The following is a 26,334-nucleotide window of genomic DNA, read 5'->3' as shown; positions in this document are numbered from 1 at the left end:
GCTAAGTTAACTAAAAAGTCACAGCACTTGTGATTCCACTCGTTTGTAGACTTGTCTAGAATCCATGATACGATAAATCATTTGATTGCAAATGTAAATGTAGTCATGAAATGCGCCTGCTTAGTCAAGATTCCCCTAATAAATATTCAAGTGCATTACAAAGTTGTACATGCATGAATAATGTCCTTTCGTGAGTTATGTTTTGAAGAGAAGCAAGAATGAATCTCATAAAGTCATTAATATCAGTAGGAGATGATGTGAGATTTGTTGTAAATGAGTAAAGGGAAAATGAATCAGGAGGGTAACCAACTGTTGCGTTTGTTCTCATTTGGTCCCTTTCCTTTTTTTTTGTACTCAATATACCATCGAATTTGTTGTTTGTGTTCACCATAACCCTTTGACCGGCTATCACAGGTCAAAAGCCGGTCAAAAGGGCTATGGTAAACACCAACAACAAGTTCGATGGTATATTGAATACAAAAAAAGGGACCAAATGAGTACAAACGCAAAAGTTAATTACCCTCAAGAGTCATTTTTCCATAGTAATACATAGCAATAAAATAGTTGGATGGGTACATAATAATAATAATAAAACTATTCAGAAGTATCGGTATGGATTTTGTTATATTTACATGACAATTGCTCATATGGAGGCATTCTGGGGACAAAGTGGATAGTTGTATAAGGCTCAACTATTTTTTATTATATATTTTTATTTAAAAATAAAAACTTATAATAACAGGTCTTTTTCTGATTCGTCGTAGACCTTTGATAATATTTTAATTTCTTAGGACCGGCATTTGCTCGGTATCGGTGGCATACCGCCCCTAGAGGATGGCATGCCGAGGAGGCCATGCACAAACGGAACGTTTGTGCCGATAAGAAATAGATGAGAGAACAATGTTTTAAAAACCGGTTTGAACAGGCCAGTCGAACCGGTTGGACCGGAAACCGGAGAAGGGAGCGGTTCAACTATCACCGATTTTATGTCTATTTCTGAACTGGATCAAACCGGTCAGTTTTTACAAAAATTCGGTTAAACCGGTTAAATTGAATAAAACCATATGGAATTGAAACCTTCTGCATAATATACTTTGGTATTTTTTCACATTAATTAAGATTTTTTTGAATAAAAGCACATGATAAATGTTATGAAGTTTTTTGATGCGTTTATATTCATCTAAGATTTTATTTTTCTTTTTAATGCACGTGGGTTGATGTAAAACTTATGGTTATATGTTATTTTAATATATTTAGATTGATATACAACTTGTTTTCATATGTATTTTAATATTCGAACTTGTGAACATCAAATTCTTAATTTTTGTATGTATGTATGTATAGGAAAACATGAAAAAAAATATGATAATTATAGAAACCGGTTTACTCCAATGTTTTAAAAACCGGTTTGAACCAGCTGGTCGAACCGGTTGGACTGGAAACCGGGGAAGGGAGCGGTTCAACTATCACCGGTTTTATGTATATTTCTGAACCGGATCGAACCGGCTGATTTTTACAAGAATTCGGTTGAACCGGTTCAATTAAACTGGTTGAACCGATTAAATTGAATAAAATCATATGGAATTGAAACATTCTGCATAATATTATAATATACTTTGGTAGTTTTTCACATTAACTAAGATTTTTTCTGAATAAAAGCACATGATAAATGTTATGAAGCTTTTTGATGCGTTTATATTCATCTAAGACTTTATTTTTCTTTTTAATGCACGTGGGTTGATGTAAAACTTATAATTATATGTTATTTTAATGTATTTAGATTGATCTACAACTTGTTTTCATATGTATTTTAATATCCGAACTTGTGGACATCAAATTCTTAATTTTTATATGTATGTATGTATAGGAAAACACGAAAAAATATGAAAATTATAGAAACCGGTTTACTCAGCAATCGAACCGGTTAAACCAAAAACCGGTCATCATACCGGTTAAACTAAAAAACCGGTTTTTAAAACATTGGGAGAATGTATGTTTGTGTGGGCTGTTAAATTTGGATTTTTCCACTTTTATTTCTTCTGTCTCTATGTCATCACTTTCTCTCCTGTTTATATTATGGTAAAATTTATATGAATCTTATATAAAATTTAGGTGGAAACCAAAAGGCTAATATAGCATCATAGCATGGCATGCCATACACCATTTCTTCCGGCCTTATGACATAAACGATGTTAAAAATTAAAAATGACTTAGAAAATGAAATTGATAAATTTTTTTTGGCGTTATAACACGATCCATGTGGAAAGGCTTTGCCTATCCACTTTGAAAAACAAAATTCGGTACCTATTACCGCCCATACTCTAGTATCATGACGTCACGCATAAGAATTGAAGGAGATGCCAGAATGCACCCACTCAATTCATGCATGTCCGCCACGTTGCACTACCATGGACAATGCGCAGAACTCACTCATCCACATCAGGCTTGTTCCTACGCGCCGATTTGACGAGATCGGGACCTATAAAAGCAAATTTGTTCATCTAAGAACTTGAACAGTATATAAGATTACTATGGATAAGAAGAAACATCTATCTACCATTGCTAACAGCGTTCTTCAGCGATGTGCTGTGTATGTAATTTACTGATTACCTGAGGAAATAGATCGAAATTTAATTTTGATGTAGAGTTGATTTATTTGTAGGAGATTGGAAACGTCAGTGAACGAGTTAGTGGGAGAATTCGAGAGCGTATGGAAGCCGGATATGGGAGGATACTCGAGGAAATTAATGGAGTATTGTGCTGCTAAGGTGCTCAACGAAATGTGCAGGAACCTCGAAGAAGCGATTACGGAAGGAACTTTCAATCGGTTCACCTTCGACATGATGCTTGCTTGGGAAACGCCTAGTTCTTCCCATGAAGAATCTCATAGGGTACGCATGAATCATGATTTTCATTTTCATTTTCATTCTTATTATTGCTTAGTTCGTTATACTTTGGGGGCAAAATCATGCTCAATTTTCCAAAAACTTCTGATACCTTATCATCTAATCTTATAACAAGATGAGTGTAATAGTGAATTAACATTCGTGTTATTAATTCCGTTGCTTATTAACCATATCATTCCTTAAAATAGTAACGATTCGTTCTAAAACACACTGGCAAATCTTCAATTGCTCATTTTGCATTCAGGAGTATGTAGCCAAGGAGAAAGAAGACACGAGGGAAATACCTGCAACTGTCAAATCGACAAATGAGCAGGATGACATTTCTCTGTTCTACTCAGACATCATGCCATTGCTTGTACAGCAATTTTTTACTTTCATCTAGTGTTTAAACAATAATAATCTGGTAGCTGTGAGTTGGTATTCTGAATTTCTGATATGCTATAGGTTGATAATGAACCAAGTGTCGGAGATGATGCATTCGTGTGGTTGGCATCATTAGTTCCTTTAGTCGCCGATTTCGTTAATGGAAGATTCACTTTCGAGACGCTAACGATATCCACAGCAAACCGTTTACATTTCCCTGCCTACGACATATTCATTAAAGAAATCGACAAGTAATCATTTCAAATCTTATTTTATCCTTCTACATACAATCTACTCCCCTTTCTTTCTGAATAAAAAATTTGGTCTTTTTATATATAGATGCATAAAGCATTTGCAAAACCAAGCAACGCCGAAGAACGTGGTCATGGCAGATGACGAGTACATACTCCACGTTGAAGGAACTGCAAGTTCACAAAGAGTCATCCGCCATATCGGAGGACAAAGTTGGCCTGGTAATTAATTCGTCTTCATTTCCCCTTTTTCTTTCTTTTCGGATTAAACATCATCGTTTTTCAATGGGTTTTCTAATCTCTAGGTAGACTCACATTAACGAACCACGCTCTCTACTTTGAGACCTCGGGGATCATATCTTATGAAGACGCATTCAAACTTGATCTATCAAAGGACATAGAACAGTCTATAAAACCAGCATCCACAGGTCCATTGGGTGCTCCTCTTTTCGACAAAGCCATCATATACGAGTCCTCTGAGCTGTAAGATTACTACTTTCATAACTGGTTTTACCTTTCTTGACTTGAGTTGACTTTTTCTTTTTGGAGTTTTTTTAGAGAAGAGAGTGTTGAAATCGAGTTTCCAGAGATGACGAGTTCAACGAGACGTGACCATTGGCTTGCTATTGTGAAGGAAATCATGTTACTGCATAAATTTTTAGCAAAATTTAAAGTGGAATCACCCCTACAAAAATGGGAGATGCATGCGAGGACTATATTGGGGATCATAAGACTCCATGCAGCGAGAGAAATGCTGAGAATTTCTCCTCCTGATCCGAAAAGTTTTCTTATTTTTCTTTTATTCGATGAGCTGCCTACAGGGAGTAATGTGCTACAAGAAGTTGCTGAAAGTTTGAAAACAGTGGACATTGGGCACCCATGTAGTGCTACATCTGTACTTCGCAACTTAAATGTCTCCCAAGGTTGTACTCAGCACACAGAAAAAGAAACGGGAATTGCAAATAACAGACCAGACAATCTAGAATCATTGGAAACAGCTGTTGAACAAGTGAGAGAGGAAGCAAAAGAGATCAATATTGCAAAAGCCAAGGCTGATGAGTTGAAAGATGAAGGAATTGGCAATAGTGCGCTTGTATTAATGGTACGTCTCTCTTTGAAAACAAAGGGGTGTTTGATTTGTTGGTTTTCGTGGAGTCCAGTCGGAATTGAAATTCAATTCCATTCCAATTATGCTTCTTATTTACTGGATTTTGTTGGATTTGGCGACAATTGAATGCAATTTCATTCCAATCGCATGTTTATTCCATTTCGCTCCAATCGCATGTTTATTCCATTCCGTTTCAATCGCATGTTTATTCCATTGAACAGTGCGTTTGGTTCCCTAGATTCACAGGGTTTGGCCGGAATTGGAATTCAATTCCATTCCAATCCAATTTGGTTTCAAATACCCGACTACCCTTTGAAATCCAATTCCCAACTTTTCCTTGTTAAAAATAGGGATTACTCGATTACCATTTTTAACCCTAGAATTTTACAAGCGAATCCATCTCGCCACTTGATCTATATATTATTGTGTGCAGGAGCTGGTGAAACCATTGAAAGGTGCATTACCATGGTTTAAAGAGATCATACAGTGGGAAAGACCAGCAATAACCCTAACAGTGATCGGAATCACTCTACTAGTTATTTACAAGTAAGTCGCTCCTCCCTCATCGAATCAAATCAAGTTCTGAATGAATACAAACTAAGAAAAATTGAAAGTTGATTGTGGTTTCAGAGAGTTGGTTGGAATAGCTATGGCAGCATTCATAATGTGGGTAGTTTCAAAGATGATTTGGGCAAGAAAACATGAAATAGGCAAGAAAACCAAATTTGTAGTGTGTACAGCTTCTGATCAAACAACAATGGAAAGCATAGTATCAGCACAACACGGACTCAACACAGTATACAACATCATGCAATCGACAAACATCTCGATATTGAAAATTTGGTCAATACTGTTGTCCAATGCCCCCAAGGTAATTATTAAACTCGATTCTTATTCAGTTACTACTTATGAGTGTTATAAATTTTTATTTTATTTTTTTTGTTTGTGTTTGATGGTTTGATGAAGCACACGGATATGGTGATTACGGGAATGACGGGGTGTGCAATTGTGTTGGCGGTGGTTCCTGTTAAGTTTATGATTATGGCGGCTGTGGTGGTGATGTTTGCAGTGACATCGAAGTTGGGGAAGGGTATGAGGAAGAGGAAGAATGATATGGGGAATCGGAGATTACAGGGATGGTGGGATTCCATTCCGGTTGTTCCCGTTGAAATTGTGGATAAGGTTGAAGAGATTCCTAAGGCGACCAAAGTGGACTAGGGAGTAAGTGGTGTTGTTATGTTGTTTGAAGAGAATCACTTAATCGGAGATGTTGTAAAGGTTCGGAAGTGTGTGCGAAAATCGAATTTAAAACCGAAAGAGATCGTAACCGGAACCTTATAGTTAGTGTTTGGATAAAAGTAGTTTGGTCTGATTTTATTTAGTGTATACGGATCTTATTGTTAATAGTGGAGTTGTGTTGTAATATCTTTCATTTTCAGTAGCTGTAGCCTGTAAATAAGGATATCGGTAAAAAATGTCATGTTAAAATGAGACCCGAATAAGAAAATGGGACTTAAATAAAGAAGAAGGTATGTTATTTTGGTTTAAATTTGTTAATTTTTGTTTGCATAGATGATTTGGTTTGTGTTTTAAGGCGGTGTTTGGATAAATAATTTTTAGCTTATGAGTTTATTGTTTATTTGTTTATTTTTGTGGGAATAAATATTTTTTTAAAATGTGTTTGGATTAGCTTATTACGGTGGAAGAAGTAATAATCATTTTAAGTGTTTGGCAAACAAAACAACTTATATGTATGACTATTAGGGATGAGCGTGGGACGGAACCGATACCGACCCTTACCTTTCCTGATTTCCTGAAAACCAAATTCGATCAAAAGTTAATCCCAAGCACCGAACCGAATTAAAATCACCGGTACCGATACCGGGAATGGTACCCGTTTTCGGTACTAGTATCGGTATCGAATCCCCAATTTTGTATATATTTGGAGTATCAAGTACCGTCTTATATTTTTAAATTCGGTACGTTTTGGTACCGGTTCCGATACGATACCGATACGGAATCGGGATTTGAGACAAATTATTCATCCCTAATAACTATACCCATTCGTGGGGGTGTAACGAGCACCCGTCAAAAACTATTTAAAAAAGAAAATCTAAATTGGTGATATACCCGTGAACTAGGCCACCGGCCCTAGATTGGCTTGGATTGCCCCTTTCCTCTTCAATTTTTATTTGTTTTTATTATTTTTTTGTTATTCAACTCTTTTGTTTTGATTATTTTTTTACTCTATTTTATTACAAAATAAATGCAATATTAAATAACAAAATACATCAATTTTTTTTTCTACAATAAAACTTTTATATATATATATATATATATATATATATATATATATATATATATATATATATAATAAAACTGGATTGGTGATGAATATGAAAGATGGGTATTGTTGGATTATATATTTGAAAAAGTTAGAAATTAGTTTTTTAATAGAAAAGTTGGATTGTATTATGTTGGGTCGTTAAAATGGGGATATCCTAAGGGTGTTGGATACCCAACTTCAACAAAAAGTTTATATTACTTATGATTAATTTTTATTATATTATTCAAATTGCATATTATATTTTATTCAATCTGTAACATAATTTTTTTTATTATCTTTTATTCAATTTATAACCTATTTTTTTTTCTTTTATTCAATTTATAATCCACTTTTTTTAAGATTATAGAAGCAATATAAAAAAATTATTAAAAATTCTTAAAATATATCAATATTATTTTATGTGTTTTAGTATATTTTGTGTATTGTTTTAATAAAAATAAAATGAAATTAATTATAAAAAATGTTTAACTAAAAAGAGTTATAAATAAAGGAAAAGAAAAAGAAAATGGCAAGTGAATGTTTGGTGGAACAAACCGGTCGTAGGTTTTAGATGATTTTTTCATGTCTTTTATGGCAACCGACTAAGCATCTAGTTGCCAATGGAGTTAAGAAAATTCCAGACAAACTTTTTAAAACTCGATGTTGAGTTAAATCATCTGACCTTAATATAGTATGGTTAATTAGAGTGAACGGTTGGTTTGAGTTTCTATACAATTTTGATAATAAGTTTGTAGTTCTAGTTGGAGTTTTAAAAAATAAAAAGAAAATTGAAAATGATTCAATTTTTTTATTTATCCTCACTTAACTTATTTAAGTATGTTTTAGCTAATAAAGTTTTCAAAATTGTTTTTATTTTATCTCTTTAACCCATAGATAATCATGGTTAAACTTTCGAGAAAAATATAATAATAACCAACAAAATTTTCTATTTGTCCGGTTTCAAGTTAACTTTTATTTTATTTTCAATTATAAAAACTCTAAAAAAATCACCTTAGCTCTTTTTAGACTATAGTCTTTAACCGTCTTACATGGTATTTTTTTAATTGTTTAATTAAAGTGTTAGAACTTCATATTTTCTAAGTCAAAAGACATTATATCCAATGTTGTACAGACCACAACTAATTCGCGATTAATCTCCAATTAGACCATAGACAACACACCGGTAAATAGAAGGCATTTGAAGATTAACTTTGCAAAGATAATAAGGGAAATTATATAAGCCATTGAGTTTCTAACATTTGGAAGAAATTTGGTTTCATTAGAAACTATTTGAGAAATCACTAGTTTATTTTGTTATAATATTAACTAGATGCATGCCCCCGCTACACGGGGGTTAGATGATGTGCATATCGTTTCGTTGAAGATTACATTAAAAATGTAACTGTATGATGTATAACCTCTTAATGGAAAACAAACCATGTATGTTGTATAACCTTTTAAGCTGCCGAGAAGTAGATATTAAAAGCTAAATATATGTTCAATGGAAAACAAACGTGTGAATGATGGATATGTGTAGAAAAAAGGTATCAAATTGACAACAAAACTTAGACGACTAATTCAAACCAAGAACGCCATACAATGAAAACATAAACTAAAATACAATCAAAACATAAACTAAAATATTAGTCAAGGATAGTTAAGGGGAAGGCTGTTTCTGGTTGGATTATTTCACTGTATTGTGTATGGATTCTATGATAGAATATGGATAAAAACATAGTCAATCATTATATGGTGGTTACATAGTCATTCATTACATAGATGGTTACAAAAGTGGTGGATGTTGCGAGAAGTAACTAATAAACTTTCATTACAGAAGCACATGCAAAAACGGGTTGATCCTGCGTTCGTCATGCTGTTGGGTGGTCCTGGATGATCTTGTTACATATTTTCACGGCTGCTGTGATGTTTTCCTGCATCATCTCGAACATGTCAAGCATGAGAACGGTGTCTTTATCGATGTCGGTAATAACCTGGTTGGTGATCGTCGGCTCTTTGTACGGTAGCTTATCTGGGGCGTCCTGCAATTCTTGAAGTAAGAAAGCCAGTTGATGCCAAGATTAGAAGCATACTCTACAAAGATGAACCAAGATCTATAAAAAAAATGATTTATTTGCTAAAGATTAACAAATAAATGGAACCCCAAAATCCACATAAGAATTTAGAAGAATGCGGATATGATGAGTTGCCTTGCCTCAACTGTTTTTTTTATGGTATTGTTCTCTAACTCACCATTACTCACCTGTGAGAGTCTTGCTTCAAGTTCCACTTCTCAACCAATAGTAATACAATACAGCCTAAAAAAATAACTAAAAATAATTAAAATTAATAAATGCAATCCTAGTATCCTACAAACTTAATCATGATTATCTGAAGGTAACAAATGTACAATGTTATTTCATTTTTTGGAATTCCAATGAGCAAGCATTTTTTTTCCTTTTAAAATAAATGAAAGTAGCATGCCAAAGATTTATAAAGAAACAAAAGTAGAATGCTATTTTAAGCCATGGTTTGTGTGAAAAGTATACCGGAAAAATTGGTAGTATTCTAATATAAAAATACGTGACATTCCTCAATTAAAAAGAACGCCTGTTCTTATAAATTTCTGAGTAGCCAAATCACATATAGTTATAGAAATAGAACAAATAAAATATTTGATTATTTTTTTGATAATTGTTATGTACCAGTTCTTGTTCTAGCAGATTGGTCTCTGTGATCTGCTTCAAATGAGATCCCTTCAGCACTTCAACTTCTTTCAATAGCTTATGCAATAAAAATATAAGCTTGATATGACCATAACATATAAAACAAAAAAAACATAGAAAACCTGATTGGGCTTCCCTTCCTCAATAGATGATGACAGATGGCGATCCAGGCTGTCATCTAACAGCTGAGATGAAGATGGCAACTCCTCTGTCATCTAACAGCTGGACATTCAACTTTCTAACTTGATCTTTTAATCCTATCACGGAATCATTCAGCAATGGAACCCCACAAGACGAACGACTTAAATCCACTTTCATTATACTTTCTTGCAGATCTCCTATTCGATTAAGAATCACCAACGGAACAACAATCTGGAAAAATTTTAGCATCGATACATTTAGCTTATCCAATTTGACCGCGTGAGTGTATATTTCGAACCATTTGACATGATTGCATTTCAGAAAAAGGGCTTCTGCGCCCACTATCTAAGTAATGAACATACCGTTTTCATGTTTCAGCTGATCTGATACCTTAGTTTGATTCTTGAGGTTTTCAATCATAGGCGTTATTGTCGTGATAGTTTATTGTATTTCAATGAACTCAGAGTGAACCTAAAAGGATTTCTTTAATACGCGTATGATGATATCTGATAGTTTAGAAACAGGGGGTCCTAGCCCAGTTCCCAAATGTAACAGATCAGCCATTAATGAACTTGAAGAAGTTGAATTTTTGTAGTGTTAGTGAACTTTTAAACAGAAATTAATGAACTTTGAAGTTGAACTGTGATCAGAAAGTATCAAACGTGGGAGTGTCTCTTGGTTCTTGTGTAAGCATAATGTAAGAAAATCAGCTCCAACTCAGCCAACGGACACAAATCAGCTCCAACACAGAGAAGGGACACTCGAAGGAAATTAGAGAAGGAGAAAAAGGGCTCACCGTCGGGCGGTCGGTTGGTAGTGGATAACCCCCACTTCGCCTATCGCTTCCATACGTCCATTGCCCTACTGTACCCCCAACTTTTGATCTCTTCAAACCCGTGAACATCGTCGGTAATACAGTTACTGAAAAGGACGAAGAGGTGGAGTCTGTAGAAGATGAAGCTGCAATTGAACGATCGTTGGTGAAAACATCAGCCAGCGGTTGAAAACGTATGAGCATTAGGGTTCAAAAATTGGAATCGAACGGAGCAAAAAAAAAAACAGAAAATCAATTGGAATTACCTGCTGTTGTAGAAAACTAAGATAAGTAGTGGGAAGAACGGAGAAGAATCTGGAAAAGGATTACAGATCTCCTTCGAGAGATTGGATAGAAATGGATTGAGGCAGAGATTTTCTATGGAAGGAAGAAAGAGATGGAGCGTTGGAAGGAAGAATGGGGAAGGTCGTAAGAATTAAAGTGGTGATGTAAAAAGAATTAATGGGGAAGGTACTTGTGTAGGCATGTTATTCGAGAACAAAACAATGGAGAAGATAACAACCGATGTCCATGGCGGTGCAACATCTGATTGTGTGGGAGAGGTGGCAAAGGATCAACCGACTAAAAACATTGACGGTCAAGGACTAAAGCTTTAAAACATAATCAGAGAGAGAAGAAGAAGAAGAAAGAGACGGTGGAGCAATTAGTGGAAAGAAGCGGTGGAAAGGAGATCAACAGAATGACACGTATCAATGGAGTCGATGACTCACGCACCCAAGCATTTACCACTCAGGTTGAACACATTTGTCAACATAGTAAAACTGCAGGACCATTTTTGCCAAACCAAAAACATTACGTAAACCCTTTCCATGAAAGAAACCAAAAACCATGGAAGAAAGGCCACCAAAGACAAAGGGATCTAAGTAGAAGATTGGAATAGACAAATCAGATGCATGTTTACTGTAGCTAACAATAGACAATTTTAATATATAGTATAATGATATTTACCAATTTTATTATGAGATTGGTGTTATTTGATTTTTTTTTTAAATTTAATAGACTTATAATTTAGTGTTTGACTAGTCGCTAACTCCTCCCCGACTAGGTCAACTACTCTTTAGTTGTCATGCGACCAATTTAGTACCGGCTAATGAATTTTATAATTATACCCATGATTTGATTTTTCTCCAAGTCTCATTGGAATGTCAATTCAACTTTATATTGTTTTGAATTAAATAAAGTCTTAATCCAAATCATTAAAAAAAATATCATGTAAACATGTAAGGGGTATAGCCGGTTAAATTAAAGTGGCTAAAATGAGATTGAAGCTAGGAGTTTGTTACCTGAAAGTGGATAAAGAGAAGTTGAGGGACTACAAGTGAACAAATGAAATAATTTGTTGGTCATTTATAACATTTTCTTATAGTTTAGCCCTTATTTATATATATATATATATATATATATATATATATATATATATATATATATATATATATATATATATATATATATATATATATATATATATATATCAACGACGTTAGGAATAGTAACTTTTTGGGCTTTAGGTTTTTGTCATAAGCATTTGACGCTTTTCGTCTTTAAATTCAAAACTTTTATATTTTTGCGTTTTGATTGAGTTTTTCTATCTTTTGGTTTTTGCCGCAAATCTTTAATGAATTTGACACTTTTCGTCCATATACTAAAAGCTTTTACATTTTGACATAAAAAACAAAAAAAAAATCTCTTTTTGAATTTTGTCACCATATTTTCCCAACTTTGACAACTTTAACATTATTGCCACAATATTTTTGAATTTTCTCCAACATTGTCCATTTTTTTGGTTGTACACTTTTGACATCTAATTTTAGGGGTTGTCGACTTTCTCCTCTATTGGTGGTGATTTACAATTTCAGCACATATCTTTTAAAGTTTGCTGATTTTTCTCATATTACCCCAAAAGCGGCGTTGCCGCGGGCTCTTTCCTAATTACATATAATAATCGGTTAAAAGGACTACAAAGGGACAAAATATATGTTTTGTTGATTTGTATGATATCTTATGTGGAAGAATCACCTTCATTTAAAAAAAATCATTAAATTGAATAAAAACGGGTTCAATGAATAGAAGTGGAAAAATGAAATAGTTTGTTGGTCTTTTATAACATTTACTCTAAATTTTAACCAACATTATCTATGATACATTGTTAAGGTAGCGTTTGGTGAAAGGAACAAGATTGGACCGGATAGAACAAGATTTTTCAAAGGGTGCTTGGTAAGGATGGAAAAAAAACAAAGACACTTATTGACCAAGTCAACTAATTACTAAAATTTTAGTCCCACCCAAAAGGGTGGAACACGATGGAATACAAATCATTCCCCAGTTTAAATCTTTTGTTGTTTTCTTTCTTTGTTGATGCATCTCTCCCTATTTCTCCCTTTTCTATTTTATTTTCCCTACGAAAAGCTTCATTTTCCTGCACTTAAATATTATTATCACCTCATTCTTTATATTTTTTTTATTAAATCGTTATGAATATTTTTTTTATTAAATCGTTATGAATACTTCTATCTCAAAACATTTGTCAAGGCCAATATGCAAATCTAATTTACAACACAATGAGATCCTTTTATTATATATATATATATATATATATATATATATATATATATATATATATATATATATATATATATATATATATATATATATATATATGTCATGAATACTACATATTATACCTTAAAACAAAATAGAAACAATTTATAAAAAATTAATAATGTAAGGGTAATCCAATAATTTTAAAGTCTAGTTCCATCCAGTTCTAACCTTGTTAAACGCTATATACATAATCAGTTCAGTTCAGTTCAGTCCAGTCCAGTCTTATCCAGTTCAATTCAATATTGTCCGGTTCTGTTCGACGTATCAAACGTTGTCTAAAGATCAAAATGAGACATTGGAAAAATGACAAATAAGGGTAACAAACTATCCAAATTGTTTTAATTATACCATTAAACTTAGAAAAGTTGTCCACATATAAGGAACTTTTTGTTATTGTGTTTAAAACATGATTGCCCTTCTCCCGGTTGTGTAGTCACATCTTAAACAACATTGTTTGATCCCTTTATAGATATTTTTGGTGCCCTAAACCGAATATCAATGTCCAAAAACCAACACATCTCTCCTCAACGACCATAGAAGTCTTCCAAGATCAACATTGTGATTTCCATATTTTTAGTAGCTGTGTAACAATTTCATGCAAGAATGGAATCAAGTTCTTATTTTTCCAACCCTAATGTGGAGGTTCAAGCTCAATACAACCTTTGTATTATGTGTGATTGTGGTTTACCCTCAAGAAACCGAAACGTCTTGGACGATGTTGAACCCAAGAAGGAGATTTTTTAAGGTGTCCAAATTATCTGTCTAAAAGTGGGTCAAAGTGCGATTTCTTTTTTGAGTGGATAGAACATGTACTTGACATTTTGTGGTACAAAATTCTATCTTCTAGAATTTGAGAAGTTGAAAAATAGCAAAAAGAACATGAAGAAAACAATATTGTAGTGTGGAAATCGAAATTTAAAGAAGATATGAAGTCCAAGTTTCAACAAAAACCAAAGAAATGAAATTGGTTTTTTTTTCTTGTGTTTGTTCTTTTTTGGAAGTTTATTAATTACGGGCTTTGATGTAATTCTTGTCTTTTGTGGTCTTTTGATAATATGGCAAAAAAGAATTTGATGTAAAGTATTTTGAAAGGAATGAGTGTAAATTAAGTATTTTGAATGGAATGGAATCATATGTAATGTAATCATTTTTTAATGGAATGGAATGTGTTGTCTTATGAATGGAATGGAATCTAATGTAATGTAATCACTTTTTAATGTAATGGAATTATGGTTTGGTTCTTTTTTTTTTTGCAAAACAAAATGTGGTCACGTTTAGTAAGGCATAATATATGTGTCAAAATGCATGTAGCAAAACAGAAGCTGATAAATAAACAGAAAACAGCACAAACTTTGTCCATGTAGAACAAAACATTGAATATTTATCAAACCAAAAGTAATTATAGAACAGTTTCCATTGGTCATACATTGAACAAAGCATAAAAGTTGGTGTAATAGTTTCCCTAGGTATTACACTGTAAAAACATGTGGCACTAACAAAATATGTCCCAACAGAAAGCAAAAGTATGTAGAGTACAACACATTCAGTCCAAATTAATTGGATCGCATCGACTACTTCCAGTGTCCTTGTTAGCTTTATTTTAATTCTTAAGTATTCTTTCATACTTTTTTTGAGTTTCTTGACTATAAGGTACACTGATACGCTGCATAAGGTGCTTTGTCAACTAACATGTATCTCATCCATATATCCAAGAAAAGGATCCTCCTTATCCAACATCTCATTCATACCTTCAATAGGTCTTTCTTCATCCAGTATCTCATTCATATTTTTTGAGTTTCTCATGGTGTTGACATTTGAAGTGCTTAAATATGGAATACTTGGATGAAATAATATTATTCAGTGGGATGTGTGGGGTGTTGAATGGTTGGGTGGGGTTGGAGGTTTCGGGGTGAGTGGGGTGGGTGGATATGGTTGTAGGATGGCTATAGGTGTAAGGTTGGGTATGGAGGTTGGACTGAAATTAATACACATCTAAAAAATGAAAATTCGATCAGTTTTTACCGAATGTGTTTTTCAATATTTTGTTGAGTACTGAAAATGAAAGCTCATTTCATTTTTCTGAAACTGAACTAAAAAACTATTTTTTTTCATAACAAAACGGATCCTAAAATACTTTTACTAATAAATATAAAAGATAATTAGAATTAAGGTGTTTGGTTCCACTGATTTACATATTCGTATTAATTTTGTTGACATTGTTGTTTTTAGCACCATATCTGATATGATGATTGATGACATATTTTGTGTTGGTCTTTTTGCTCGACCTCATGTTACTCTTGGTGCTATGTTTCTCTCTAATTTCATTGGATATTAACTTTTGCGCGTAATCAAGCCTGATTCCTGGATATTATAATTGCTTTTCTGTTGTAGAAGACCCTATTTCGACTGTTGGTTATCAAGTGAGAAATTGAGAATTAGGCAATGCACTGTGTAGATGAGGGGAAGTGATGATACTTGTTAGTTTTCAAGAACATATCCTTTAGGGTAAATTACACAAATTGTCTATGTGGTTTGTGGTAGTTTGCGTGTTTAGTCTTTAATTTTTTTTTCACTCGGACGATCATTTAAACTTTAATTTGTTGCGTATTTGGTCCCTATTACACTATGCGGTGTGCCTCTTACCGCATACCGTGGTATACTGCGGTATGCGGTAAACACCACACCGTGGGAAAAAAAATGCGGTAAAGGCGGTCTGTGGTATGGATTTGCCGCACCGGAAAAAAAATGCATTTATTCAAAAGTTGTACTTATTGCATAAAAATATGATAGGTTTTGTAATGTATGCTATGACACCCATCAATTTTGTATGATGTGGTAAAAAGTTATATGACACTTAAAAAACATTGTGAATGTCCTATGACACCCACCAATTCTAATTTTAACTTGTAGATTTGTTAAGTTGAAACTTTTCTTGATTCAAATGATGTCTTGTGTGTTTTTATAGGTTTTTTATTTTGCATATTTTATGGATTCAAATTGTAGGGTTCTTCTACATTTTCTAATTTCTTTAGTCATGTGATTTACTGTGAGTTTTGTCAAACGATGGAGGCAGTCATAGTGGGTGATCGTTGAGTTCACCGGAGGCCTGAAGGTGTCATTGGAAGGATTCAGACATCGGATATTCAAAGCAACAATGAAAATTGATGTCGAAAATCCAAATCGGTGCAAGGTAGTGGGTGGCAGCAAGAGGTTGTCATTTGAGATTCTTGAACAGAGAAGTCAAAAGAGATGATGAGAGGAAGAAAGCTCACTTGGTAGTCATTAGGGTGAGGTCTCTTGTCGGAAAATTGGTAGTGATCATGGGACAAGAGATCTTAAGGGTTGGGGATAAAAAGGGAAGAGGGTATTTTTATTTATTTTATATTTTAAATTTTAAAAATAATAAACAAATAATTAAAAAGTTAACAAAACATTAAGGGCAAAAAAGTCTTTATATCTGGTAGGAACCAAAAACCTAATAAAAACATACTATGGGGGCTGCCCGAGTTTTAAAAAAAAAAAAGGATTAGGCACTAAACTCATAAATTATCCCAAACCATAAGGACCATTTGTGTAATTTATGCTATCCTTTATTTGCTGATGATTAGTTATAATTAAATAAGAAACTACACACAATAGAGATAATCGCAAAAATGACAGAATGATCATGGAAAAGTGTTTTAACTGACTCAACTTTTTCACATTTACTTAAAAGTGTCATTTAGGAGTCCTTTTATTTATTTATTTATTTACTTTTAAACGAGTTGAGCCAAAGCCTGTTCAATCATTTGTGAGCCGAGCTCCAGCCCCTATCAATTTAAACAAGCCACGCCCTAGCCCTAGCCCTAACCCGAGCCAAGCTCGAGCCTTATCAATGGTAAAAAGCTTTTCAAAGGGTTTTGTAAATAGTAATTTTTTTTGATGAAAATAGTCTCACAATAATATGGGGTTAAACTTCAGGATAACGTTTAAATGATATTGTAATTTGTAAGCCTAGACGTTGCAAAAGTACGAAAGTGGGCCAAGTCAAAGTCCAGGCCACAAAAGGGAGCCACAAATCCTACCTTCAACTCAACAAACAGTGTGATTTGACAAGCAGTGGGCTCTGGCTCTGGCCACCAACTTACTTCTCAGGTATTATCCTTTTTTTTCTCTCTCTCTCTCTCTCTCTCTCTCTAGATTCCTCTCACCTTTTCCAAGTCCGGAAGATCTACAAAAAAAAAAATCATACCAATCAATCTATAAAAATAATCTTTTACTTTGTGTTTTTTATACATGTCAAATACTTGTTACCCATTATTGACATTAACCCGGTTAATGTCACAATTGGGTAACGAACTATTTGTTTTATTATAAAATACCATTGTTTTATATATATCCTTGTTTTAATGATATTTGTGACCAAAACATTTCATTTGCTTACTTTAGGATAGTAGATTTTTTGGAACAATGATGTTTTTAACATCTCAAATATTTTGTTATTAACTCACATAGCATTCCGTCATCGCCACTACTTCCATCATCATCACTGGCATACTGCAGTGGAAAAGAAACAAAACTATTAGATGCTCAAGTCCGGCTAATGGGTCCCAGAATCTAATGAGTTCCTATAAAAATATAAAACAAAATCACTTTTATTGCAATATTAACATTAAACTATGATTAAATTACATAAGGTCTAAATCTAAACTTGACTTTTTCTTTCTAAAGTGAGAAAATAAACACTAGCTAGGGAGATAGCTGATCATACCTTCAAGGCATCATCATCACTACCTGCAGAGTGCAAAAACATTTATATTTTAACGTTTATTATAACAAGAATTTATTTTAAACAATGAATAAAGATCGAAAAGCACAACAATATATATATATGAGCTTACCTTTAACTGATTCTTCATCCTCATCACACCATCTATTCCAATCAACCTTTATATACGGAGCAGGTTTTTGATCAGATTTCAAGAGACGTTTCCACCAACCTTTCTCCTCTTTCTGAACAGTGCACAGTATATTCCTCAACCCCATTTGGGTTTTGCAGCCCTGTTGAACAATTTTAGAAAAAATTTAAATATGTATGCATATATAGAGAAAGGGAGCTAAGGGAGATGGAGTAACTTCTAAGAAATGAAACAAATGGGGATTAAGAAAGGTTGGTGATCACCTCAGGTAGGATGTTTCCATAAAGTTCCAAACTGACTTCATAGTTTTCATCATTTGCTCCAATGGCAGAGAAGTTGAATAATCCATGGGGCTCACATTTAACTGCAATGTCTTTTGCATTGGTTAGGGCTATGGTCAGGTAAACTTTGTCTGCCCTCTGAGCCCAAAGAACCTCGGGATGGCTTCTACACAGTTGCATAAGTTAAAAGTAAACATAAGCAAAGTCAAGTAGTTAGAACAATTTGATATTAAGTTTCTCAATGGAGGACTTGTGAAGATATAAAGCAAAAAGAACTAGGCTATAGTTGCATTCAAGTTCATGTCATTTCACATTAAACATCTGTCATGCCTCGATAAACCTGGATTAGCGACATAGTCAAGTCCCTAAGCTTTAAGATCTGTAACTACATACAGACTCAATAGATCAATGATGCTTCCTCTAAATTGTCATAAAGTTCATGTCAGCTTCGAACTCGACAAATTCATAACCTAATCTCCTGTTTATTCCAATGAACGAGTCGTAAAAAGCAATGATCGATGTACTGATGTTGCATCATTGCGATAATTTCGAGGAAATATGGCACCAATTTGAAATCATGTAAAAGGGTTTTATCAACAATTTTGACTCCAATGGAGTGGAAATTTGAATAGGGATGACAATCGGCTAAAACTAATCTGCTTTTTACTAAAATCTGAAGGAAATAAAACTCATCAAACAATTTACCTCATTTTGTGGAGGGGCTTTCGGCACTATGATGAAGGTCCACTGAATCGGAGAATGTCGCAAAGCCAACCGGAGACCGATTCACTCGATGGTACGGAAGCCCAGAACGCTTTATATTCCTGTTTATAGAACTTGCATTTTTAGTCCCTCAACTAAACCCATACTCCCAATTTTGATCCTTGATATTAGGCTTTTTACCCCTATCGATGTTTGTTTATGAATAATAACCAAAATAAACACAAACATTATATATATATATATATATATATATATATATATATATATATATATATATATATATATATATATATATATATATATATATATATATATATATATATATATATATATATAGTTAGGTTCAAATGTTTTCACTGTCTATTGTGTGCTTATGTATTATTAATTCTGTACCAATCATTTTAGCTATTTTAAAAAAGTAATTAATTCATTATATTAAATGCTAAAGATGTAATTAATATCCATTATATTTTCAACATGTAACATGCATTAATTACTTTCTTAAAATAACTAAAATAATTGGTCCAGAATCAATCGTACACGCACTCAATAGATAGTGAAAACAAAATAACCTAACCATATATATATATATATATATATATATATATATATATATATATATATATATATATATAGAGAGAGAGAGAGAGAGAGAGATAGAGAAAGAGAGAAATAGCTAGGTTCAAATGTGAATTGACATCTATTATGTGGACGTGTGGATAATACTATTCTGTGAAAATTACAAAGAAAATATGTTGTTTGATAATATGAATATGTTCAATCTTATATAATTATTTTAATTATTAAGCATTTTCACTAATTAAATCGTCTATAAGGTTATTATATACACTTTTTTTAATTATTCTCATTCTGTCAGAATGTTATCAGGATATTTATTGAGTCGTATTCTGTAATAATTAAAATAAATAAAAAAACGATGAATGAGAACAAAAATGAATTATAATTTGTGAGAATCCATTAAAATAACAAAAGTTCTGTGAAATTGAACGTATTCACATTACTAAACAACATATTCTTTTAATAATTTTCATAAAATAGCATTATCCACACATCCACACAATAGTTGTCCATCCACATAATAACCTAACCCTATATATATGTTCAAATGTTGATTGACATCTATTGTGTGGACGTGTGGATAATGTTATTCTGTGAGATTGACAAAGAAAATATGTTGTTTGATAATATGAATACGTTTAATCTTATATAATTATTGTAATTACTAAGCATTTTCACTAATTAAATCGTCTATAACGTTATTATACACTTTTTTTTAATTATTCTCATTCTGTCAGAATGTTATCAGGATGTTTATTGAGTCATACTCTGTAAGAATTAAAATAAATAAAAAACGATGCATGAGAACAAAAATGAATTACAATTTTTGAGAATCCATTAAAATATCAATAGTTCTGTGAGATTGAATGTATTCAAATTACTAAACAACATATTCTCTTAGTAATTTTCATAAAATAGCATTATCCACACGTCCATACAATAGTTGTTCATCCACATTATAATCTAGCCATATATATATATATATATATATATATATATATATATATATATATATATATATATATATATACATATATATATATATATGTATACATATATATATATGTATACATATACATATATAGGGTTAGGTTATTTTGTTTTCACTATCTATTGTGTGCATGTATGACTGATTCTAGACCAATCATTTTAGTTATTTTAGGAAAGTAACTATTGCATATTACATGTTGAAGATATAATAAATATTAATGACATTTTCAGCATTTAATATGCATTAATTACTTTCTTAAAATAACTAAAATGATTGGTCCAGAATCAGTGTGTGAAAACATTTGAACCTAACTTTACATATATATATATATATATATATATATATATATATATATATATATATATATATATATATATATATATATATATATATATAGTTGTTAATACAAAATTCATTGCTTAATTATAACATAAAAATATTATTTTTATGTTCTCACAATATTTATTGTTTTTATTTGAACTATCTCATATATATATATATATATATATATATATATATATATATACTAGTTTTAAATTTTTGGAAACCACGGTTGAAAAAAAAATACTATTCATAATTCCAAATCGTAATTAATGACTAATCGAATTTATGCAAAAAGATTATTACAAATATAGAAATTTTGTATATAACTTTATAATGATTAGTTAAAATTAACATGTACATTGTTATGAATATTTGATCTACATTCTATATGTGTAGATATTTGATAATATAATAATTATGTACAATACAATATAAATTCGAATATAATGACTGAAATGAAGAATAAGTAAGTAGTTTTAAGGAATAACTCAATGTTATACAAAAATAACAAAAAAATTACTATAAATCATAAATTTCCAAAATGCTCTTTTTATAAAACGTTGGATGTAATAGATCATAGTTGTGAAATGTTTTTTTTACAAAATAAAATAACATAAAGACTAACAATCGTAATGATTAATCATACATTTGCAAACATGTATTTTTATATAACATTGGATGTTTTGTTCATAAATATATCGATTTCTATTTTTAATTACTAAGTAAATTATAAAAGGATATTAAGATTTCCACATAAAACACAGCATCATTACAACTATTGTAAGAAATTTAGGCAGAAATATTAATAAAAACATTCAATTCTTGTTTCCAAACTTCTACTTTTCTGGCTTATGATATAACACTTCTTTGTGCCTTTAAATTACCATAAAATTAGTAGGTAGTTTATTAGTTACAATGAGTAACTAAGAAAATATATCCTTGAGTATGATTTTAAAACACAAATTTATTAGTTAATTCGAATGAAAGAAAATTTTAAGGTTATTTCTTCTAAACATTCAAATTCAATGTGGATTACTTTGTATGTTTGCTTTTAATCAAAAAATTAGAACTTTAGCATTTAAATTTTATTGGTTAAATGAAAGAAAACAATCGATTTTGATAATTTTAAATATATACGAGGTAAACAGGAGAATAATTTTCTTTTTATTTTTTTTATTGGAAACACACATACAGTCAAAATCATACACACTTATAACCTTGTAATTTCAAAGCACCATGTATAAAAAGAAAATAAATAAAGAAATATAGTTAGAAAAAGGAAATAGAATTCAAAGTAAGATGTTATATTAGACTTTAAAATTAAAGTACATTGCTATATATTGCATTTATCCCATAGTTGGGACTAATTCTAGAAAGAGTAATATATACACACAATCAAATACTTACAGGATTATAACATTGCATTTAATAACTTTATAAATAAATGCTTATTTCACATATAATTTTGGAATCATTTTTCAATCTTAATCTCAAGTCTCAGGAGAAAATGATGAATCATTGATGTAAGTTGCATCTAATATTGTGCATATGCAAGATAATGCATCCATAACTATTTTTCACATATGAAATCCACAAAAAGGGGAAACATAAGGAAGATGACTACAAATGGAAACTAAAACGTGAAAAAGCAACCATTTAAGTACTTGATGGTAGTCGCTTTTCATTTTTAGTATGATGCATTAATGTACCCCAAGAAAATACAGATCTGAAAGACAGTTAGTTGATATGGATGCCACCAACTTCATATGACCTTCAAAACTCATATGATTTAGTGAAATGAAAGTAGTAGGCCATGGATTTTGAAGAAGAGGTAACCGTCATTGTATAATCATGTCTAGTAGAAGGAAGCAACCTAGTTGGTCATCACTAACTCTGTTTTTGTTCTCTTCCGCGTCTATATCCAAAACTTTACTCCTATTAGCTTTCTCCAATTCTGAACTACTTTTACTTATAATGCCATTTATTGTAGCAATTTTGATAATAATCTCATAAAGCAAATCAACAAACCAATATATGTGAATGTTTAGTAATGGAAAGATGATTTCTATAAACTTTGGCTACCAAACGGAGAATACTTAGATATTACAGCCCATGATATTTAAAGAATGAATCACCAATGTATGCTTCTCTTTTATAACCAAAATAAGAAAAAGAACTTGATTTGAGTTAGGCTTTTTAGTTTTTACAAGGCTAGTCAATCGTTGAAAAAAGGTTCAAAGAATAAAGAAAACCAAATCACAGGAGAAGAAGATACAGGATAAAGTAGTACATCAAAAGAGGGGAACAACCCAATTTTGAGCATCTCCGTCTTGATATCCAATTGTTTAGCATTATTGTTGCATCGAGGCAGACTGAAAAAGAACACCAATGGCATCATATGGGAGGGTTTGAATTGCAACACCAATAAACCCGTCGGATTTCATAAATAAAATCAATAATCGTATATATTAAGTAATCAAATCAGTAACCGTGTATACTGTTTGATCTCTTGAAAACAGACAGCTAGTTTTGTAGGAGCTAGTTATCAAATTGAATAGAAATGGTATCCAAATTATAAGGAAATTTTGAATTTGAACTGATATAAGAGTTCAATGATATAAAGACAGACGAAAGCAAACTCCGGATGAGAAAGCTATGCATTTTATACGGGCTTTAACAGTCTAAGTCTGTGTGAAAAAGATGAATTCAACATTAGCAGACGAAGTCGAAAGGAAAGTTGTACATCTCGTCGAGAGCTTTATGTGGATATAAAGAACGTAAAAAACGGAGCTCGTATGAAGAAGTTATGAAAATTTAAAAATATAAAAATTTTCACGCGCGTGCATCGCACGTAGCTTGCCCGAAGCAAGCCACGCTGCCCCACCCTTTTGCGGACACGTGTCAACCATCCAGAGGAGCCACGTCACCCATGTGCATGGCGCGCACATGACCTTGTGCGACGTTCATATGGTTTTCTCTCCTATAAATAGAGTGCTCCATTTAAGCTTCATCCTCCACACCCTACAGTCGATCCTCTCAAGTTCTACCCTGTTCTAGCCTATTTTTCCTTTGTTTATGGCCTGCGACCTAGTCTTGCGATACCCTGAGTACTCATCTGAGTAGTAGCCTTCAAGTAAGAGATCCCGAGTCAGTATTTTGTCTACTTAGATCTCGGTCCTCAACAATAGCACCTGAAACATGGGCGGATGTGGTGCGATCAAGCCGGGGCCTTCCCTTTCGAGCTGGAAGTACCTGATACATTAACTGAAAACCGTAAACACAAAGCCTAGTGAGCTTCCCCAAATACCTCATACCATACACACATACTCAAAATATATATGGGTCTATTTCACCCCCCTTCGGTCTCTTTCAACCGGTATCGGGTATATTTCAACCCCTTTCAGTCTCTTTCAACTGGTGTTGGGTATATTTCAACACCTACGGTCTCTTTCAACCGATATCGGGTCTATTTCATCCCTACATCTAGCATATAATCATAACAGTAAGAGTCACAGAGACAATAAGCATATACAAGTAATATAGGGAATTGTCGCGAAGACAATTATCATCCTACTAACATACTCCAGTGGGCCGACATTGGTGCCATCAACTCACATGTATAGTGAAGGAAACTCGCCTATGACTGAAGATATCAAATCACACTCGAGCTGCCGAATCATGAAATCCTCTCACTAAATCACAAATAATTAAACCCTAATTAGAAATTACTTTAATAACCCAACCCGAGAGCCCAAACCCTAAATCTCAGCTTTAAGGGTAAAAGGCTACTTTACCCTTCCTTTATTGGGCCTAACTGTTGGATTAATGTCTAAGTCCATACATATAATTGGTAAGACTTGACCCGACCCGACATGGTCCATTTGGGTTGCATGACATCGGGACAATTAGATTGACAAGATGAGGAAAAAGGATACTAGTGATTTATATTAATATATTATAAGTTCTAATATATTAATATATAATCATATTATTTAATTAGTATTGATCAAGAATTAATTTGTAATTAATTAAGTGATCAAAAGGAACTAATTAAATATGGACTCTAAGATATATGTGTGTGATGGGCCAAGTTGATTTAGGTTGGGCTAAGCTTTCATGGATAGTCCATGGAGTGTTTAACCCATGGATCATATGAAATGAAAGGTCATGGGTATTAGGGCTTAACCCTAATCTCCACACTATATAAAGATGTCCTTGGTTGGTGAAATTTGGCACTAGTGTGTGTACACAAAAAGGGCAAGGCCGATCTCACTAGAGAGAACCAGAGTATCCTTATTCTCAAAGTTATTCCAAGTGTTCATGGTGTTGTGTGAACCATTTGAGGTGTCACACTTGGGGCACTAGGCACTCAAGCTTCATGAATACAAGTTACATTAAAAAGGTATGTATTTTATCTATTTTATTACCTAAGTATCAAAGATTGTATGCTAGATAGGGTAATACCTTGGAATATTCATATTTGCATGTATAATAGAGAAAAAAATAGATCCAATGTATTTAGCGTTGCATGTACACTTAGGAGTGTTAGAATGCTCAAAACCCAACAGTGGTATCAGAGCCTAGGCTTGTTTTCTTGTTATACTTGCAAAATTGGCTGAAAAATCAAGTTTTCGTGTTGTCTGCTCAGCAGAATCGCTGAGTCCATGAAGGGACTCGGCGAGACCAAGTGCAAACTCATCCAACTCGCCGAGTTGGTTCATGCACTCGACGAGTTGGACCCCCTGACAGCATATCTTCGAGTTTTAAAGCTAGAATTGGTCTAGAATCATTACCTTAAATTGTTTTGGACTTATAAAACCTGTTTTTAAAGTGATAATGATTATAGTAAACCAATTTCAAGGTTAAAATCAAATTTTCAAGTTTTATTTATGTTGATGTAATTCTTGAAATTGTTGATATGGATTGTTCATGCTTATGAGTTTTGGTAGATCATAGGAATTATTTACAAAAGTGTTTGTTAGTTAATTCTTGATCTAAATGTATTTTAATGGAGTCCATAATTTGTCCTCAAGTTATGGATTTCCAAAGGTTTTTTATGTTTCCTTATTTTATGAGTTAGTTTAGATTAATGAAAAAAAATTGTGTTTTAGTTGTTTTCAATCCAAATTAATCTAAAAATTGTTCATAAAATGTTTTTTTGTAACTTGTCCTCAAGTTATATGAAAAGTCACATTTATGAATCTTAAAACTCATAAAAATGCCTTAGGTTACAAAAATGAAGAGTCTTTTCTTATAAATAGTTTTTATGACTCCATAACTTGTC

The 26,334-nt window shown here is 32.4% G+C and overlaps 2 protein-coding genes and 1 long non-coding RNA gene across 11 annotated transcripts; 1 reads left to right on the top strand and 2 right to left on the bottom strand.

The window, feature by feature from the left end:
• Positions 1 to 2,477: 2,477 nt before the first annotated feature.
• Positions 2,478 to 6,199, top strand: LOC111914898 (uncharacterized). Of its 2 annotated transcripts, XM_023910595.3 has the most exons (10): positions 2,478 to 2,590; positions 2,663 to 2,891; positions 3,151 to 3,261; positions 3,351 to 3,520; positions 3,609 to 3,742; positions 3,826 to 4,003; positions 4,079 to 4,622; positions 5,062 to 5,174; positions 5,259 to 5,499; positions 5,595 to 6,199. In XM_023910595.3, exons 1-10 carry the CDS (start codon positions 2,532 to 2,534, stop codon positions 5,844 to 5,846), a joined length of 2,031 nt encoding a protein of 676 aa, XP_023766363.1. In that variant the 5' UTR covers positions 2,478 to 2,531; the 3' UTR covers positions 5,847 to 6,199. The 2 variants fall into 2 exon arrangements, with proteins under 2 accessions (XP_023766363.1, XP_023766364.1); XM_023910596.3 differs by lacking the exon at positions 3,151 to 3,261.
• Positions 6,200 to 8,677: 2,478 nt separating this feature from the next.
• Positions 8,678 to 11,335, bottom strand: LOC111914899 (uncharacterized). 7 transcript variants are annotated; one of them, XR_002857978.3, is made up of 5 exons: positions 10,899 to 11,333; positions 10,181 to 10,778; positions 9,657 to 10,049; positions 9,215 to 9,269; positions 8,678 to 9,045 (listed from the first exon to the last, which is right to left on the bottom strand). It is a non-coding gene; the product is annotated as an uncharacterized LOC111914899 (long non-coding RNA). The 7 variants fall into 7 exon arrangements; XR_002857977.3 differs by having other exon boundaries at positions 10,615 to 10,778; positions 10,899 to 11,324; XR_002857982.3 differs by having other exon boundaries at positions 9,215 to 9,281; positions 9,657 to 10,778; positions 10,899 to 11,335.
• Positions 11,336 to 17,151: 5,816 nt separating this feature from the next.
• LOC111914900 (co-chaperone protein p23-2) lies at positions 17,152 to 19,283 on the bottom strand. 2 transcript variants are annotated; one of them, XM_023910597.2, is made up of 6 exons: positions 19,139 to 19,283; positions 18,416 to 18,599; positions 18,135 to 18,294; positions 18,005 to 18,027; positions 17,745 to 17,790; positions 17,152 to 17,464 (listed from the first exon to the last, which is right to left on the bottom strand). In XM_023910597.2, the coding sequence occupies exons 1-6, from the start codon at positions 19,141 to 19,143 to the stop codon at positions 17,430 to 17,432; spliced, it is 453 nt and encodes a 150-aa protein (XP_023766365.1). In that variant the 5' UTR covers positions 19,144 to 19,283; the 3' UTR covers positions 17,152 to 17,429. The 2 variants fall into 2 exon arrangements, with proteins under 2 accessions (XP_023766365.1, XP_023766366.1); XM_023910598.3 differs by having other exon boundaries at positions 18,416 to 18,596; positions 19,139 to 19,249.
• Positions 19,284 to 26,334: the final 7,051 nt, after the last annotated feature.

This window comes from Lactuca sativa, chromosome 1 (assembly GCF_002870075.4).
Source record: "Lactuca sativa cultivar Salinas chromosome 1, Lsat_Salinas_v11, whole genome shotgun sequence".
In the NCBI taxonomy this organism is placed as follows: Eukaryota; Viridiplantae; Streptophyta; class Magnoliopsida; order Asterales; family Asteraceae; genus Lactuca; species Lactuca sativa.
This window is presented reverse-complemented; position numbering and strand designations above follow the sequence as displayed.

What these genes read in the sequence shown, in the direction of transcription:
- LOC111914900 (XM_023910597.2), bottom strand. An exon ending in GGATGAAGAATCAGTTAAAG is followed by an intron (nt 18,028 to 18,134) that starts GTAAGCTCATAT and finishes TGCACTCTGCAG; the next exon opens with GTAGTGATGATGATGCCTTG. An exon ending in TGGCGATGACGGAATGCTAT is followed by an intron (nt 17,465 to 17,744) that starts GTGAGTTAATAA and finishes TTTTTTTTGTAG; the next exon opens with ATCTTCCGGACTTGGAAAAG.
- LOC111914898 (XM_023910595.3), top strand. Translation starts at nt 2,532, where the DNA reads ATGGATAAGAAGAAACATCTATCTACCATTGCTAACAGCGTTCTTCAG. An exon ending in CAGACATCATGCCATTGCTT is followed by an intron (nt 3,262 to 3,350) that starts GTACAGCAATTT and finishes GATATGCTATAG; the next exon opens with GTTGATAATGAACCAAGTGT. An exon ending in TTCATTAAAGAAATCGACAA is followed by an intron (nt 3,521 to 3,608) that starts GTAATCATTTCA and finishes TTTTATATATAG; the next exon opens with ATGCATAAAGCATTTGCAAA.